Source organism: Halichoeres trimaculatus, unplaced genomic scaffold (genome assembly GCF_033239565.1).
Source record: "Halichoeres trimaculatus isolate MK-OKI-2021-1 unplaced genomic scaffold, fHalTri1.1 fHalTri1_scaffold_3, whole genome shotgun sequence".
In the NCBI taxonomy this organism is placed as follows: Eukaryota; Metazoa; Chordata; class Actinopteri; order Labriformes; family Labridae; genus Halichoeres; species Halichoeres trimaculatus.
In genome coordinates this window covers 12,829,597-12,849,187 of record NW_027437181.1, presented here as the reverse complement: position 1 = coordinate 12,849,187, position 19,591 = coordinate 12,829,597, and the positions used below count along the sequence as shown (strand labels likewise).

Genomic DNA, 19,591 nt, shown 5'->3' with positions numbered 1-19,591 from the left:
TTAATTGGTTGGAAAAGAAAAAAGAAAGACTGAAAAAACAAAACTAAAATAAACTTTGACTCTGTAAATACCCCTGCCTTAATGTTAGCTACAATATCAATATCAGCTACAAAAGATAAGTAGAAATTCAGAGAGATCAGTTTTTTGACATTATATTCAAATATATATTGAGATATCAAGTGGGATAATAATGAAGTGAGAAACTTACTGGGGAACAGAGACATCTCATCACTATTCCTTTCCAAGTCCATTCTGATGACTTCTCAACTTAGCACACAAAACTCACACAGATTTAGTCTTTAACAGACCTGAAATCCAGGACGAGCCGCTGGCCAAGTGGCAGGGCTTTATGGCGAGGCAAATATATTTGCATATATATATGTCTCCCCATCCTCCTCCTCTTTCCTCTCTCTGATTTACACAATCCGTCTTGCTCAACCAAAGGCGTTCCTGTTCACTCCTTGCCCTTCTTCTAGTCTACATGCGGCCTCTCACAAACACAACCTCGAATTATCTGAAGGCCTCTTGCCTTGTAAAGACATTGCTCTGTACTACAGGAGATGATATAAATACTATGCACAAAGAAATGCACAAAGTAACTCAAAAAATCCCAATGAAGACTAAACTTGAGACACTAAACGAATGGTCTCCCCATTTACTCATCATGCTTTTTTCATGTGTTTAGGACAGAACCAGTGCAGGGACTATTAACTTTGTGTTTTTCCTTTAAATCACATAGTATGAAGTCAAGCCAATCTCTATAATGGATTTTCCTGACAGCTGCAGTTACTAATCATATTGTTACAACAAAAAGAAGGATGCAGGGTTTTTTAAAGGAAAGGGTTTTCGTGGTTCATCTCATGCCCCTGTTCCAGACTTTTAGAGATAGTCAGAATTTTAAAGGTAAAACATGATAAAAATATGTGAGTCAAACATGTGAGTCAAAACTAAATCTAGGCTTTAAAGATCTGTAAATGATCTAAGTTGTGTTTGTAATCAACATTTCACAGCACTTCTGGTTTAAACTCCTGAACTCAGGCAATGATCTCAACACGTCTTCAGAATCTATGTTGAAGACGTGTCAAGACACAAACAGGGTTACAGAAAACAGTGGAACCAGAGTGTCTGTCGTTTACTCCCACAGGAATTGAAACTGGAGCGGAGGCCTGTAGGGCCCACGAGGTGTGTAGGCCACTTGTCACAGGGCTGTATGGCCACGTGTCACAAACCTGCAAGGTTATGCAAGGCCTGTGTGGAAGAAGTTGTTAAATTCTGCTCATATAATAATAATCAGGATGCATCCAGACAACGGGTGACCCTCCTCAATAGTATACAGAATGAGTATACAGAGTGGTGTGTGTTCTGTGTGTGTGTGCGCTTGGAGTCAGTCTTGGTTACGTGAATATTGTGTGGAACCAGAGTGTCTGTCTTGTACTCCCACAGGAATTGAGACTGGAGTGGACAACTGCGACCTTATTGTGAGACCCATGTGGAAGAAAGGCCCACGAGGTGTGTAGACCTGGTGTCACAGGCCTGCAAGGCTGTGTGAGGCCTGTGTGAGAGAAGTTGTTTAATTCTGCTCATACAAGAATGTCCTAACAAGTAAGAGGTAAATTAAAAGAGACTGAGACGGTGAAATTTTCATTTATGACTGAACAAGATCTCAAACTTCACTTTGCTCTCTCAGTTTTTCACATTTTTCACTGTTGTAAAGAGTGTCTCGAGCTGACTGTGTCCTGAGTTGAGTATTTGAGCCGACTGCTGGAGCTGAATGTGTCTCTAGTTGAGTCACAGTGGCCTGACACTGGCTCAAGGAGAGAAAGTGGTGGGTGAAAGAGGTCTTTTGTCACGTGTGGAGAAGTTGTTTGATATATTTTGCTCATAAAAGAATATTATACCATGATAGAGGACACAAATGCTTTTCCTTCTGCTCTGTTCAGACAGTAAGCCGACAGTGGGCTGAGAGCGGGTAAGTTACAGCTCTAATAGCCTGCATGAAGGCAAGTTAGCTTTCTATTATCATGTTTGCAGGCAAGTTAGCTTTCTATTAGCCTGTTTGCAGGAAAATTAGCTTTCTATCAGGCTAGCTGCAGGAAAATTTGCCATCTACTAGGCTAGCTGCAGGCAAGCTAGCCATCTATTGAGCTAGCTGCAGGCAAGCTAGCTTTCTATTAGCATGTTTGAAAGCAAGTTAGCCTGTTTGCAGACATTTTAAAGTATTCAGCCACAAGTATTCTCCTCAGGTATATAAGTAATCATAGTTTTGTATCGAAAGAATATCAAATATATAATAGTGAAGTATCTGGAACCTGAAGTTCCCACGGGTGGGGGCACCCAAAGTTCCCACGGGTGGGGGCACCCCAAGTTCCCACGGGTGGGGGGAGTTGATTGACAACAACAGCTGAGGGGGGCTGGGTTGTTATGTAAGTAATTGTTTGACAACAACAGGTGTTGTTATGTAATGTTATGTAATTGACTGACAACAACAGGTGGGGGGAGGGGGGTGACCTCTTGACCTATAGGGTCATAAATCACTTTTTGACGGGCAGTGGGTACCTTCCCTCTCAGAGGTCATCGCTTGAGTCAAAGTAACAGTGAGAACACAATGCCTTCAGATTTCGAAGCCGAGGTGATGCTACACACAAAGTACAATTGTACCAACCAACCTGAGCATCTTTATGGACCGTGGAAGGAAGCTGGAGAGATGGTCGACACAAGAACAGGGAGAACATGCAAACTCCACACGTTGAGCCCTTTCCAGCTGGGGAATCACAATTCTACAGATTAATTTGGCAGACGCTTTTCTCCAAAGCGATGTACAACAAAAGCAAAAATGTAGACAGAAGGAAAAACCTAGTTAGTGCGACAAGTTATTTGCCAGCAGGTGCTGCCATTAAGTGCAAGATTTTTTTATGTACTATACTTCAACCTTCAGCAATATTCAGTAATTAGTGATGAAAATTCACCAAGAGCTGGATCTGAGACCTTCTGACACATTCTACCCCTGAGGACCAAGAGGAGAAGGGTCAGATTGAGTGTTTAAATGTTCCCTGAATAGTTGAGTCTTCAGACATCTCTTAAAGTAGAAAGGGACTCTGTGGATTGTATAGAGTTAGGTAATTCATTCCACCATTTGGCAACAACAGAGGAGAAGAGTCTGGCTAGAGATTTAGAGCCGCACTGGTCTGGGAGCACCAAGCGTCTTGCAGAGCGTTGTGGGTGAGAAGGAGTGTAGACCTGGATGAGGGACCCCAGGTAGGCAGGAGCTGTTATTGTCAATGTTTTGGAAGCCAGAAGAAGAGCTGTGAATTTGATTCGAGCTGCTACTGAAAGCCAGTGAAGAGAGATGAACAGCAGGGTGAGCAGTTGTCGATGCGCTGATGCCAGAAGCTGTGTGGCCTGTTGTGTCAGGTAGATCTTCCTGATGTTGTAGAGGGCATATCGTCAAGATCAAGCAGTTAAGGCAACATGAACATTGAAGGTCAGCTGGTCATCAGTCATGACACACAGATTTCTGGCAGAGTTTGTGGGCACAAGTTGATTGGAATCCAGCAGGACACTGATATGTTGTTGAATTACGGGACAAGCTGGAAGGACAATGAGCTAAATTTTGGACAGATTTAGCTGAAGGTGGTGTTCCTTCTTTTCACATTTTGCAAAAGCACAGAGGTTTCCTGATCTCTTTTATATTCTTATCTCCCAAGAATGTTAACCATCAGCCAAAAATACTACCACACTTGTTTATTTGATGGTCAGCTAAAGCAAAAATGGCCAAGAGATCAATAGGATCACACTTTGAATTGACTGAACTTTAAAAGTGAAACAAACCAATGTCAATGCTGTCATCCTGTAAAGAATACAGTGCATGCACATTAGTAGCTGATGGCTAAAGTCATTGCTTTGATGAGCCTTGTTCTGAATGGACTAAAGTGTGGATTTGATTTGATGGATTTTTCTCATTACCATGTTTAACAAAGAAGCCCAAATCATCCAAACAACAAAAACAGGAGTAATTCATGTCATCCAACATATTCCTTGTTACTGATCCAACACATGCCCTTGTTTTTGAGTTTATGTTGACAATGTAATTTAGCTGAAAGCACTGCAGCAGTTAAGTACAGTCTTACAGACCATGGTTTAGCAAGAAAAAAAAGACAAATCCTACCCTTCAATTAATTTTACAGAAGGTAGCCAGTATTATCTCATCTGTTTTTTATTGAAATCATATCTATATTTAACAGAGTAATTCCTAATGGCAGCTTAGAGTCATACTTATTTGGGAAAAAGCAGGAGCAGTGCTTGCCACAAAAATGCCTAAACAGTAAAAATGAAATACCGAAGCCATACAGATGAACACACGTAAAAAACAGAGCATCATTAGCCCACTGTTCACACACTCACTTATTGTGCCTTGAGTAGCACAGCATGCACACCAGTTAAATACAGGTTTGTTGGGTAAGAAAGAGGAAATAAATAGAAAAAGTCAAGTCAAATCCTTTTTCATGCAGCCACCCACAGATTTCAACATTTTCAAAGTCTCTCAGAGATGCTGATTATTTTGCCTGAAAGCCACATTGAGAAACTCAAGAGTGGAAATATAGCCATTGTACTTTAATTATTCCACCTTACTGGATTCAGAAGAGCAACTAACTCTTTGTTTGCATAGAAAGACAGAGAGACAGATGGAGAGTGAGTAGGAAGGTGAAGCCTGAAAGACAAAGCATCTCACAGGCAAGAATGAACGATTATTCACAGCTAAAATACAGAATAAAAGATTAAGATTTGGCATGAGGCAAACAACAACAAAACAAAACTAGAAAAGCACTCAGAGAGCGCAGACCTCCGCCAAGCATACTGTGATTCTCCCACAACCCTTTAGTCCTACTTTAATGTTATACTCCCTTTCAGCAGACTGTCTCCTGCAATTTGGTGTTAGTTGCAGGTTTGTACTATAATTTGTTACTTGACAGTGTTGAAAATTATGATGACCCAGTACATATTTGATATTCTGGATCTTAGTATCCAGAATATTGCCATGATCTGGATCGCACTTTTACATCTGTCAGAAATTATGGTGACTTGTATTCTATTCTTTTGCAAAGCAATCCGACCATTTGTCGTGGAGTTATATACACATATGGTGAAAATGGCCCTACCTCACAATGATTCACAAGAGTCCTTTAAAATAGTCCTGGGTCCAGACGGTGATCCAGATCACCTCCAAAATTTAATCACTTCTTCCCTATCTCATTTTGAAAATTTCCTGAAAAATTCATCAAGATCCGTTTCTAAGTTTTTGAGATATGTTGTTCACAGACAAACAAACAAATAGACAAACTCTCCCAGAAACACAGTTTATTCCTCCTAAGAATATTTTGAAAATTAAAACGTTTTAAATTGGGAGAAGGAAACTTTCTTGCTTACTTGCCTCACCATTATCTTGCCCCCCCCCCCCCCCCCCCCCCCCCCCCCACACACACACACACACACACACACACACACACACACACACACTACAGTCAAACATGTTGACTGTTGAGCGCGCGCGGTGTTCTTCTGCCTCTGAGTGGACCCCCTCTCCCCGCCACTGATCCTCGGACTCTAATTGTCACCATTGACGTTTTGCACGTCTGAAGACTTCATTGGTGTCTTTTACTCGCGGTCACAACTCGTACTTATAGAAATTTACTGTCGGTCTGTGGATACTCCTCTAGGAGAGATGGAGCGTCCGTGTCCAAACGCACCGCGCTGCGTCACAGCTCTCTAAAACTCGGCACGGACGATGTGGTTCACCGGAGTGGCTATCGCTTCAGTTTACGGTTTCATCAGCGTTTTTGGTCTTATAGGTAACATCACTCTCATTAAGACGTTTTGCTCTGCCAAATCCATCCGCAATGTTCCAAATCTTTTCATGTCGAGTCTGGCTCTTGGAGACGTTTTACTGCTGGTGACCTGCGCTCCTGTGGATGCCAGCCGCTACCTGTCAGAAGAGTGGCTGTTTGGGAGAGTGGGCTGCAAAGTCATCCCCTATATTCAGCTCACTTCGGTCGGGGTGTCCGTGTTTACTCTCACAGCTCTGTCTGCTGACAGGTAGGTTACAAATTTTATTTGAATAGCCTGATCATCCTTAAAAACAAACAAACAACAACAACAACCTCTAACTTGAATTATATACATGTAACAGGTAGATCCCAGATGATGTATCCTTTTTTGATAGTTCTACAAATGAGTAAACATTACGCACGGCAGCAGTGCTCCTGTTTTACGCAGTTGGCACGACTGAAAGCCTCAAAGACGATCTGTTGCTTCGGGATCAGTCATAAAAATCTCATTCGAATATGATTCAAAACATTTGACATTTGAACATCTGCTGTCAAATATCATCCAGGGACTTTTGTCTGCAGCTGTTTGGCAAACATCAGCCATAGTCTTGATATGATGCATGATAAATTTAAGCTTTAAGCAGTGGTGGAAGCAACTACATTTACCTAAGTAACTGTCATTGTGTAGCTTTGTGTGTACTTGTGCTTTTGGAATAGGTGTTAAAACCAGTATTTTAACTGTAAAGTATTTTACTTTACTACATTTTACATAGGACCAGCTACTGAATAAAAATGAAAATAAACAAATAAAAGTAAAAAGCAGAAAAGTTACAAGCTGTCCATCAACAGTCTGACTGTCAGCAGATTGGCTGATATCCATCCACTGCATCCTTGAGTGATCAGGTGAACGCATTTGTGTAAGGGGAAGAAGAATACACTTAAGTTGAAATCACAGCCAACAATTTAACAGGTTTGTCCCTCTCAAGTCAATAAGTCAGTGAAACACAGATTTATAAATGGGGACAAAATATTCAGGAATATCAACCTGCATACAGCTGGGGAATCAAAGAATCTCGGCTTGTATTACTGATCTTCTGTTTGTTATACTACAAAAATGAGCATAAGAGGACATGTTTCATTTTTTCTTTTTTTTCTTTTTTTTACGTCATATCTCATGTCTTTACAACTCCCTTCCCTCTGCAACCCCTGATTTTTGTACCCAGTACTCCAAGAGTATTTTAAAGTAAAAGCTTTTTACTTTCTCTTACGCAGATTCTTAGACTGACAGTGTAATTTTTTGCTGTTATTTCCTTTACACCTTTTTCAAGGAAGCTGTACCTTTGATAACTCTTGATTACTTTTGATTACTGCGAACCAGCACGTGCAGTGGAAGCATGCTGGAACCTTCATTGATTAAAAAAATGAAGCAAACACAGAAGTGTAAAAAGGTGCAGGTCTCCTAATGTTCACTTGCAGCTGGCAGGAAAAAGCCATGAAGATGTCGTTGGCATAACTGTTAAGATGCCTATTTCATGGAATCAAATCCAGACATACCTTTATGACACTTGCCAGTGATGGGGCTCAAATTATCTCTCCAGAAGCCATGGGTAAAAGCACTGACAATGTCTGTGTTTCTTACAGACTCTGAGTAAAAGGAATAGTAAGAGAAGGTATCAGTTGAAGGTAAGTAAAGAAAGGTAAATGCAGTTGAAATAACACTTTTTCTTAGAGGTGTAACTTCAAGGTATAACAGGAGTGGACCACCACAATAATTCAAGGGTTGCTGGAGGAGTCCGATTGAGCTTCAGTAGCCCACTGGTGTCAAATCAGTGTGCTTAAGCTGTTTAATAACCACTGGCAGAAGGGATTTTCTGTGATGCACAGTAGATGGATCACCCTTTGGGTGTAAGTCTTTGTTGAGGAAGTGTCTTTGTCACCAGCTTGTCTCAGAGGCTATGAGAGACACATTGGGGTGCTGCTCAACACAGAGAGCAGCTTCCTCTCCACAGGAATTCAAATCCCGGCTTTGTTTCCTTCAAACAGAAGCTTGTTTGCCTCTTTGTTTTCTTGTTTGATTAGCACACCGCTGATTCTAGTTGATATGTATTTATTGCTGCTCACAGATGTTCTCTGTCATTGAGAGCTCCAGCAAACCTGAACAATCCCATCTGTGATGATGTGATCAAGTGACCCTTGAGACCCTTGCAGAGGATTCAGGGTTTTGGCAGTTATTTGTTTGTCAGTTCCTGGCCTTGATAGCAGAGCTGACTTATAATTGCGATAGTCTGCCTGGAGGATACGGCAAAGAAAATGAGTTGTACTTTACATATAATCAGGGGCCCAAGGTTATAAATGAAAACCTGTTGTTATACAGCTGCAGCTGATGATAACTCTACCTATCGACATTATTTGTGGAGGAAAAAAAAAAAAAAGGCCAAATTTTGATTTATAGGCCCACAGGACCATTTTCTGCTTTGACCTTGTCCTTCTGGATTGGAGCCTAAAGAAGCTGTCAGTAATTCTGACTCATGTGTGGTTTCCTTTTTTGTGGAACAGATTCTCCAGCTCTTGATGAGGTGACAAACTGTGGCCCCAGACAATTATTATTATTGTTATTTGATGTGAGTCTGAATCCATGTGGTGATTTCGACCATAGTCTTTCTCTTCAGGCCACAAAGCACAAGTAATATCTCTCTGGGATGTCTTCTCAGTCCCTGCATCTTTTAACGGTACTGTATGCTGCACATGGTAAAACCCTCATATCCTTTGCACCTGCACACTCAGAATCAGAATCAGAATCAGAATCAGAATCAGAATCAGAATCAGAATCAGAATCAGAATCATTTTTTATTGTCAAGTATGCAACACATACAAGGAATTTGACTCTGGCAGTTGTTTTCTCTAGCACAAGAGGTAGACACAAACATGACACTTAAACATGACAATAAAAGATAAATAAAAAGATGAAGGTTTAAAAAACGGCTGGGATAAAATGTGCATCAGAAAAACGGCTGGGATAAAATGTGAATCAGAAGGTGCTACATCCTGCTGGAGAATGAAACCAGCATCTTTAAGGAGAATTCCAGCAGAAGAAGCATGAAGTATTTAAGAGTTTTCTTACGAAACAGACTGGCCCTCCATGTTGGATAACACTCATATTTTTGGTCTTTTGAATGTGTCCTGTACAAAGACGAAGTGACTGCTGAGTCTTAGCTGAAGCAGTCCAGCTTACAGGTTCTACATGATCCTGTTCAGAACAACTGCCAGGACCGACGTCTCCACCACCACTGGACCAACAGCAGCAGATGAAATGGTACCCCAAACCAATACTGACTGTAAAACTTTGAGGAATGTATTCTCGAATGTGTTTTTGTGATTTTGCTTTACAATACTACATGTTGCTTGTGAATCATTTTTCATCCACTCATCTTTCTGGTGGTATGGTGGTACAGCACTCTGTGAATATCAAGCTTTCTTTGAGGCTTTGCCTCCTTGTGGAGGGAGTCAGTGACTGTCTTCAGGACAACTGTGAGATCAGCACTCTTCCCCATGACTCTGTAACTGACTGAACCAGACAAGGAGACCATTAGTTCAAAATATCTTTTCAATATTCTAATTTTATGATATATTGAACCCCCCCCCCCCCCTTTTTTTTTTGATTATGTGCAAGACAGAATCACAACAATAACAACAAATATGCTAAACTTATTTAATAAACAAGTTTCACTTTCCATAATATTATAATTTATTGACAAGCACCTCTATGTATTTTCTCGATAAAGCAATGAGTCATTAAAGATGACGTCTGTGCTCTGTATTCATTTTTAAATAGTCTTTAAATAATTTGCATAACAATACATTTAATTAACATTTTATGCAGCATTCTCTTATGAAATATGGTTGTATAAGCTTTTTTAACTGCCCCTCAACCATAGCAAGAAATCATTTTCTTTGGAAAAAGTCACCTGTGTTTTTTCTGCAGTTGCCAAGTTACAGTGTCCGTCACATCCTGTGAGAGGGCGAAGTCATCTCTCAGGTCGAACTTTTAGTCATTTTTAAAAAGCTTCTCCTTGAATCAATACTTTTAATTGCGAGCTCAAAGGTGCCTGACATGTTGGAGAGAGTTGATGCATCAGAGGTGAGAGTGAGCCTCGAGTGAAAATATACCATCAAACACCTTGAACTCCTGTGTCTGTCAGCTGCACTCATTGTCCAATCCTCAGTTCCTTTAATTCTGCTCTGCTGTGCTTCTTAGGATCAGGCTCATGGAGGAAGAAATGGTCACTACTCAGAACAAATTAGAGAAATATGCCTCCATATATCCCAGGCATGAACTTGGCTCTTCTTGCTGCAGATTTTTCAGACACAGCTGAAATATTGTGAGGACAAATATATTCTTGTACGAGCGTCTTCCCTTGAGAAAGGCAGCTCTATTTATTCAGCATATTTCAAACCCAAACCGGCAAATCAATGTACTCTTCTGATGAAAACAAGCATCAAACAATAATTTTAAGTTTAGTAACAAGAGTAATGTGCTCAGTTTTTGTGGTTGGCTGAATATATTACTCCACATAAAAAAGGCACCTGTGTCTCATCTACCTTGTTGGTGTCCTTGAGTCCAAGAGCCCCTGGATGAGAAACCGCGAAACAACAATGAGGCACTACGTATATTCTTCAAATGAAGGAAAATATATGTGCTTTCTTGCTTTAAGCATAAATCTAAAAGGAAATCGAGGTGAAAATCATTCTGTGAAAAAGTAAAGTGAATTAGACTGAACTGGAGTGTGCGCCATGTAGCCTTTAAAGAAAAATTATCTAAGTTACAATCCCAGCAGGGTTAGCAGGAGCCTGATGCAAAGTGAGGGAGAGGGGTCCTCTCACCAGGAAGAGACTTTTATACCCAAAGACTGTTGTTTGCAACCTCTTATGTTCTTCTTCCATCAAATATTCTGTGTGGGTTTTTTTTAGAACATTCACTGCTTTTGTCCTTTTATGGGCACAGGCATATCTTACCCAGTGTATACAATCTGAAATTGGGTCCTTACCACAGGAGGAATAGCTCAGTTTAAGCCCCAGCCATCTATGACAGCGCCCTTCTCTCTTCATCTGCCTGTTATTTTTGTTCTGTCTTCAGCTGGCACTGACTGATAAAGCCTGAAAAATGGCCAAAAAAAAAAAAGAGAAAAAATGTGAACATTTCTGGCAGTGAATGTGAAATAGCTGAGGTAAATGAGCTTTGTTCAGTTGTGGTCATAAAGGTGTAAACAGTGTTGGATGTTTGTGAGCTGCTCCATGAACCTGTTGTTTGTTGTTGTTACAAGGAGGGGCTGAGAAGGCTCAGATTCCTTGTGGCCTCTATGGAAGTGTTTCCCAAACTTTTTTCCTGGCAACCCATTTTTTTGGAAGAACATGCCATGGTGAGCCAATCCGAAACATGTCCAATCTGTAAATCAGTTGACAGGATAAATGTGCAAAGATTATAAAAAAAAGTTTCTTTAATGATGTTTCTGCATCATCTTACATCTTTTGTACCAGCTAACAGGCCTAAGAGATATATTTAACAAATGCATTACAACTTTGTTGGGCTTACACTCTGAAAATACTGTCACTTTTACTGTGACGGGTTAGCCTGCTTGCTTTTCAGAATTGTATCCCAGTCATATGTACAAGATGAGAGAACAACACACGTATTGAGCGCAGCCTCCACTCTATTTCTGTATTTTGTCTTCATTTTTGTGAGAACTCCAATTTGTATTGGTATTTCTATTTGTTTTAATAAACCTGCTATAGTTAAGTTTCTGTCAGTAGTGACAGACAAGGAAAAAAAAAGTTCTATTCTATTCTACTATATGTGGTTGTGAAAGGAATAAAAAAGCAAGCATGTCTCTTTTTCAGCGAGACGTCACTGCACAGCCGTAATAATCTCTGTTTCTGCAGCTGGTGCCCATCCAAGATCCGACAGTGACTTTGGTCTTTCAAGGTCAAAGGGGTTTTAAATCTGACTGCAAATCTTTCTTTTGGAAACTACCGATCAAAGTTGTCAATGGGTTAACTCCTTCATTTGTGTGATAGTAACACAGTGACAGCTTTTTTCTCTCTGAGTGCTGTAAAATAGTAGGAAAGATATGGTGGCTTTGGCTGTTTAAGCTCATGGCTTCAGACTTTTTTAAAGCAGTTACATGTTTCCAGTTACAGTAAACATTGTGGCGATGTCCCTTAACGATGAAAACATAACCAGATATGAAAGTATGAGGAGCCAATCATCAGTGAACAAATCAGTGAGGGGATACTTCTTCTGGTCAAGAAATGCATGAATTTCATGTAAATATTCTGTAAACTAATTCGGCGACCCATAAAAAATCTCTAGGAACCCACATGTGGGTCAGGACCCAGACTTTGGGAATAAATACTCTACAGAGTATCAAGGTCGGACAGCAACTCTAAAAGCAGTGGAGAATAGTTACCTGCTTGCTTGTGTTTAGATATGTGTCATTCTGTGGAAAAATGATACTCAGGCAAAGAAAGGGTTTTTGTTGTGGAGTTTAGTTGAAGAAAAGCTGCGCATTGAGCTACAAATTAAAGTTCCTCAATCACTTCTTTGTTGTTCAAAATAATCACTTCAACTAAGCTGAACAATAACCTGAACTTGAACTGAACAGTGTTTTCAAACAGTGTTATGCATAATTTGTATCTGTTGACCTCCTCATTGTTCCTTACCTGTATGTTCTTTTTTTTACCAAGGTTAGAGGATCTTTTATGACTGTGAACACATCCTTAAAAATTACAATACTCTAACACACTTCACCTGATCAGAGCATCATCGTGACAGATTTGTCTTGTAGCTAGTTTTTGTTTTTCCTTCTCTGCATTTCTTTAACCTTCCTCCAGGATAATGGAGGTCAATGCTTACATCCTGTTCCCTTATTTAACTGTTCTGTGATGTGCCGTGCTGCAGCTCACAGGGTCGATAAACTCCTGTCTCTGCCTCATGTGAGGAACGATGAGCAATTAATCCCTGAATAGAAACAGGAGAGGCACTTGACAACCTTACATCTGAGTCAACACAAAGCACAAATGAACATTGCTTTTTTGACTGTTATAGATTTAGTGACTCACTTGTAACTAACCCACAGCAACATAAATAAAAGCACACATTTGTCTCATTATGTATGTTTACATCTATTTTCTTATCTTTTTTCAATCTTTCTCTATCCAGGTACAGAGCCATTGTGAAACCCTTAGACATCCAAACATCCAGAACCACTACCAGCATCATCCTGCGGGCGGTGCTCATCTGGCTCTTCTCACTGGTCTTGGCCATCCCCGAGGCCATCTTTTCTGACCTCCACACTTTCACCATCCCCTACACCAATGAAAGCTTTGTCACCTGTGCTCCTTATCCCCATGCCGGAGATCTACACCCTAAGATCCACTCTATGGCCTCCTTCCTCATTTTCTATGTCATCCCCCTGCTGGTTATATCAGTGTACTACACTTTCATCGCCCGCAGCCTGATGAGGAGCGCTTCAAATCTGCCTGTAGAGGGAAACGCACATGCAAGACAGCAGGTAAGTGTATTCAACTTTTGATAACAATGTTAATAATAGAAGAAAATTGATTTGTTTTAAATGTTTTTAATGTTTCATGTGGTTTGAGGTTTCATTATGTGGTCAGTTATTTTCCAACTTTATCTCCTATTTTTTTTTATTCAAACATAACTTTGCAAACTGCTTTTCCTTATTATTTTCTTTTTGTTAATTTTTATCCATGAACACATACATGACGTGGCTTTTACATTAAGCAAATTATAAAACACTCTGTACATTTTAAAAATACTAAAAAGTTAAACTTCAACTAAGAGTTTGTGAGCACATGAGACTGGTAATCAATCTTATTATAACCTATCCTGACAGTACCTTTATTATTGACTTACAATTATTACTGGCATTTCAGTTTTTCAAAAGGTTTCTGATTTTGGTTTGAATTGAATCATCAAAGTGTTCACAAAGCAGCAGTGCAGCTCCTCTAAGCCAGACTGAATGTCTCCACAGGTGAGCTGAAAATAACAAGTATTCTTATGTGGAGTACATGCCACAAAGAAGTCCAATCAGACCCATTCCCTTTGAAAGAGTCTTTGACATTTCCAAAAAGGATCTTTTCCCATTTTCCTCTGGTGTGAGGAGTGTCTGATTCAACCTCCTTTTGGCTGTCACAAATGTTCAAACATCCCATCCTGTTGAAATGTAAACTAACAAAGAGAGAAGTAAGGGATGTATACTTAGCTGATAGTTATGCGGGGAAAAGACCCCTCAATGGAAATCTGAGGATCTGTCACTTAAATTTTGACCTTCCTTGGTCACATTTTCACAAGGGATGATCTAAACTGAAAACTGAGCTGTGTTTTGATGTAGATTTGGTGAAACAATTTGTCTTTATTTTCACATGAAGACGCTGAACTCTCAAATCAGAAATGCATGTTAAATATTCAAAGACAGAATTTCAGAGGAAGTACTGAAGTTTCAGACTCTGTAGATCACACACACACACACACACACACACACACACACACACACACACACACACACACACACACACACACACACACACACACACACACACACACACTCACTAGCAGTCGATTGATCTTTGTTTAACGAACATTATCTTGAGATGCTCTCCACAAACAGCGCTTAAACGTACAAAGGCCAAGACATCAAGACATGTAAGGAGTCTTGTCCCATCACAATTCACAAGTAAAGCACTTACAATTGAAAAAAAAAGAGGGATGGACAACAAAAGAGTCTTGTTTTCTTTCCCAGCTTGAAAAGATAAACCTGACTGGACTTGGACTTTCCACCTTGTTCAGTTGCCTTTTTCAGATCAACCTTGGACTGGATGACTGAGAACCTTCACAGACATATTTTTTTCTTTAATTCATGAAACCCTCTCAAACATAAATCTTCACTGTTTTTCTCTAATCAACAGGTTGAAGCGAGGAAGCGTTTGGCCAAGACCGTGCTAGTGTTTGTTGGTCTCTTTGCACTGTGCTGGCTTCCCAGTCATGTCATCTACTTGTACCGCTCCTATCACTACTCCCAGGTAAACAAAGTTATTTCTCTCGACAGAGTTAGTTTGGTTTGTTCCTGCCAAACTGAAGCTCTGGCTATAAAAAAAAAGAAAGAAAAGAAAACTGTAGAAAATATGGGTACAGATTTTCTCATACAATATTGCATGCTACTTTGTCAAATACTGGAGGTCACACAGTTAAAAGGAGGAGGTCAGGATTACTTAAATGATGGTCTGCAGTGTCTGAATGAATACATCAGACAGCTTTTGGCAACAAGAGGCAGTAATTGCTTACTGGAACAAACTGCATAATTCTGGGTTAGTACATGTAATGGGGGGGCTTACAGATGAAGGAACAGCATTGGGATAAATATTAAGAGAGAACTGTTCAATCTGTTTTTGTATGGTCAGAGTACATTCATAACTAAATGAAGCTTCCCCATCATACTTCTCAGTGTATGTTGTTTCCTGTTGTTTTTCTCCCTTTCTTCAGGTGGACACCTCCTTGGCTCACTTTGTATGCAGTGTGGTCGCTCGAATCCTGGCTTTCACCAACTCCTGCCTGAACCCCTTTGCCCTGTATCTGCTGAGCAAAAGCTTCCAGAAGCAGTTCAACCAGCAGCTGTGCTGCTGCTGTCGCAAGATCTTTAAACGCAGAGTTCAAAGACAAAGTTCAAGTCATTATAACACTCGCATGACCTCCGTCCGCAGCACGAACCTCTCCATGGCCAGTTTGAGCGTGGTGAATGGCAAACGAGGCTACCAGGAGGATTGCGTGTAAGAGAAGTGTGATTGTGTTTGAAAGTGTGAAAAGGAACATGGATGCGTGTGTGCATCTGTGTTTTTTTACACTTTTCATTTGTTTGTGACATAATCAGCATGGCATAAGGTGAAAGACACAATAGAATACTGATTAACAGATGGAGGCTCTATATTCTTGTGAAAACCAACGTTCTTTCTAGCCAATTTATTCGTGCTGAAAACAGGGAGGTCAGTGGAGAGAAACAAGCAGAAGACTCATTAAACTGAGGTAGAAACTCACAAATTCACACACAGAAAGTGTAAAAAAGTGGATACAGATATCAGTACTTTGGTGTGTATTTGATAAAGATCAGAATGTTCCTTTAACATTTTTGAGAGCTGTTTTATCCAGAGATAGCCATAGACTATTTGCTGTAGCCATGGCTGGATCATGCTTTAGTTGACAGCAGATACTGTTGAATAAATGCAAGGAGCTTCTTTCCTTTACACCCGCTGTGTCTCTGAAGCCTGAGACACTTTAATGCTCACAGTGCTACTGTGCAAATGTTAAGCTTACAATTTTCACCTGTTGCATGAGCATAAAACCATGCAAACGTGTTTATTAGAGCTACTGTCAGATAAAAGCAGAGGCTCATTCGAATGTAACTGAAGTGTTTTGGGAGATGCGCTTTTTGACATTCAGCCTCATAAATATCTAAACAGGCTTTTTTTTATTATTATTAACAGCAGCACTACGAATCCATGTTTAATAAATCAAATTCTCACATGGTTTTCTTTGTTCTGCTGTTGCTTTGAACAGACAGTATCAGGTCAGTGTTGTGTGCTGAAAACGGGGGGTGATGATCAGAGGGAGCTATTTGCATGAACCCCGTGAATGTAATGCACATGAACAATAAGTGATCAGAAACAACGGATGTCAGCAGCAGAAGGAAGAGTGACTGCCTGCACGACATACCACAGCTTGCATGACAGCCAGAGAACATGAAGGCTCACAGTTCAAGCTGAGATTGATTAAAACTTGTGAGTTTCACAGACGGTGAAAGTCATTAACAGTGAACCGTACAGCAAATGATGATGTGCTGATTGGAACTGTTAACAATCAGCATGAATCAAACTTGATGTAGATGTGGGCATTTGAATGGTACAATTGATTGGGACTGACTTTCTGTTGGAACCATAGACTGTAAATAGATTGGACGGTGGGGCTCCACCATTCACCATCATACAATTTTGAAAGCAAAATACCCCCGTCACGGGCGCAGCCATTGGTAGCCGTTGTGCAGCGTTGTGAGGGATTCTGGGAGAATCTGAGTGGAGCCGGGTGAATAAAATGGTAATTATTGTTTTCTTTTCAGAGCCTAATCTCTTTCCTCTCTCCCTCCTGACATATTTTACAATCCCCGAAAAAAATACACAAGAACGGCAGCTGTCTACCATTGTTATATGTAAAACCTCCTTTTTAACCTCTTATAACTAACGTAAACAAAACTTTTCAGAAAAAAGAGAATTTGAATACAAGGCAGCCAAATAATATCTTCAAATCACCACAATAATCAGACGTGAGAAACATTTGTATGAGGTGTATTAATTTTTAAAGTTTAACGACAGCCCATCTGGAATGACTGAAGACCCTGATTTTTGACCTATACTGCAGCCAGCCACCAGGGGGAGCAGTTTTTGTTGCAACCTCACTTGGAACCAAGCAAGATGACGACCTTTTTTTTTTAACTCTATGGTTGGAACCAGAGTTAAATGGCATCCAAGGAAAACATGTGTATAGGAGCATAACAAGAGATTTTGAAGGAGATGAAACGGTTAGTTTATCAGGAGCAAAACTGGTCTGTTACTTTTGATTCTTAAAGATTCACAGAGTGCTTTCAATGTTTAAAAAAAGAAGACAAAAGACAAAAAAACATAGAATGGAATAAATTTAGCAGGGAATAGCAGCAGAAATAGTAAGGCTTTTTTTTTTTTTTTTGGTAGATTATTTCTTTGTTGCAACAATGCTTCTTGGCCATAAACCTTGAAGCATTATTGCTAGAAACTCAAGACAAGAATAAAAAAGCAACAACACACTAATCTGTTAGACATTGGCTGAGAAAGTTTGGCAAATTTCATGGGTGCAGCCCACATACTCTGTGCTTCTGCTCATCCTCAAATGTATGTTCCTTACAAATGTGGCTCCATTTAAAGGACAAATAAACAAGCTTTCCAACAGCAAAAGATTTACTGCTAAGATTCATTGTAACAACAAAGAAACAATCTACCAACCACAAAATGCTCAAACTTTTATGCTATGCTTATTTATGTATTTCTTAAAAGAAAATCACATTTTTTCCATGGATAACTTGATGTGCTTTTGCTATACTGTTGCCAAAAGATTTGAGTTCATGCAGTGTGCTCTAATGTGTCACGTATGTTTAGATTTGTGGAGATTATTCTGTCTGTATATATTAACTGTTCCTCTGGTATCTGTATGTGTTAAATATTGCAGATGTCACATGCTGTAATACACTGAATGTTAAGTGTAGCTTCAGAGACGTGTTTTAAAAGTTAGTTGTCCTCTGATCACAGAATGTCCACAGAGCTTTAGTAAAAACACAGTGAAAAACAAAAAGTGAATGTCTTTGTAAAAAACAGACACACACTGATTTGCAAACAAATTAAAGAATGTTTATTTGTATTTAATGTAATGTTTTGTGTGTCTGTGCAGCTTAAATTTTGTTTTCAAGGATACTTGTAACATCCATTTTCCTGAACAGCAACAATGTCTGGAAAACAATAAAACATGCATTTAATGTCCAACATCGTGTTGCATCTTGAAAGGGGACTCTTGTGCTTTCTGTTCACCAGATGGTTCCCGCATTGCCATGCTCACTTGACACGATTATTCTGCTCTTGCACATGTTAGATTTACAGTCGCTGTATCACAAAAACAATGTCCTAATTTGGTGCTTCACACCGAAAGAGGATAATGCAGAGAGGGTTTTAAATCAGTCTGGTCTGTGTTAGTTTTTGTGTGTTTCATACACTGTGCCAAATTTCAAGCTTTGAGCATCTACTTAACATGTCGTCTTCATGATTACGGTTTCTTTGTGGAACGTGTTATATGTAAATCAAAAATGCAGTAATCTTTTCAAGCCAAGGCATGACAGACACACAAAAAAAGTTCCCATCGTGTAATGAATTGTAAAACCTTGATGCAAGAGTCCTTTTTAGAAACTTGTGATGGAATCCTGTAGAAATGTAAACACTACTTGAAGTCCCTCAATCCTCTGCTGGGTTCAAACAAAGATAGCATGAATCTTGAATGATTGCTCCTTCACTGTTCTTCAAGTGTGCCATGTATTTCTGATTGAGTTTTTCTTGTAGGGACCAGGATCACCAGTTTCATTTAAACCAGTCATTTAAACACAAGACATTTATTCAATATAGTGCTCAGCTGGAAGGCCGAACTTTCAATCAACCAGTCGATCTGTAATCAACTCTCATCTACGGTTACGAGTTATGAGTTTTGAGTGAAAGATTGAGGTCACTGATAGAAGTGGCCGAAATGAGTTTCCTCTGAAGGGTGGCAAGGCTCAGCTGTGGAGACAGACCCAGGAGCCAGAGCAGTAGCTCTTGTGAAATCAAAGCAAACTGAGACCGTTCTGAGGTGTCTTGGGTAAAGGCCCAGGGGTTGACCCAGAAATCACCTGAAATCCTACCTGAGCTGGGACTTCCCTAGAAAAGCTGGAAAAAGTTGCTGTGGTGAGGGATGTCTGGGTCAGTTTGCTTGGACTGCTGCCTCCTCAACTCAACCCTGGATAAGCACAGTAAATTGGTGTATGGGTATATAATTTAAAGGTCCCATATTATGCTCCTTTTCTGCAGTTTAATATGGATCATTGATGTCTTCATGAAATGGTAGTAACATGTTTTGGTCCAAAACGCCAATAAGT

The 19,591-nt window shown here is 39.9% G+C and overlaps 1 protein-coding gene across 1 annotated transcript; it reads left to right on the top strand.

Annotated features, from left to right (window-relative positions):
• Window positions 1-5,541: 5,541 nt before the first annotated feature.
• Window positions 5,542-18,436, top strand: grpr (gastrin-releasing peptide receptor). The gene is made up of 4 exons (XM_074666477.1): window positions 5,542-6,090; window positions 13,039-13,390; window positions 14,808-14,921; window positions 15,382-18,436. Exons 1-4 carry the CDS (start codon window positions 5,783-5,785, stop codon window positions 15,667-15,669), a joined length of 1,062 nt encoding a protein of 353 aa, XP_074522578.1. The 5' UTR covers window positions 5,542-5,782; the 3' UTR covers window positions 15,670-18,436.
• Window positions 18,437-19,591: the final 1,155 nt, after the last annotated feature.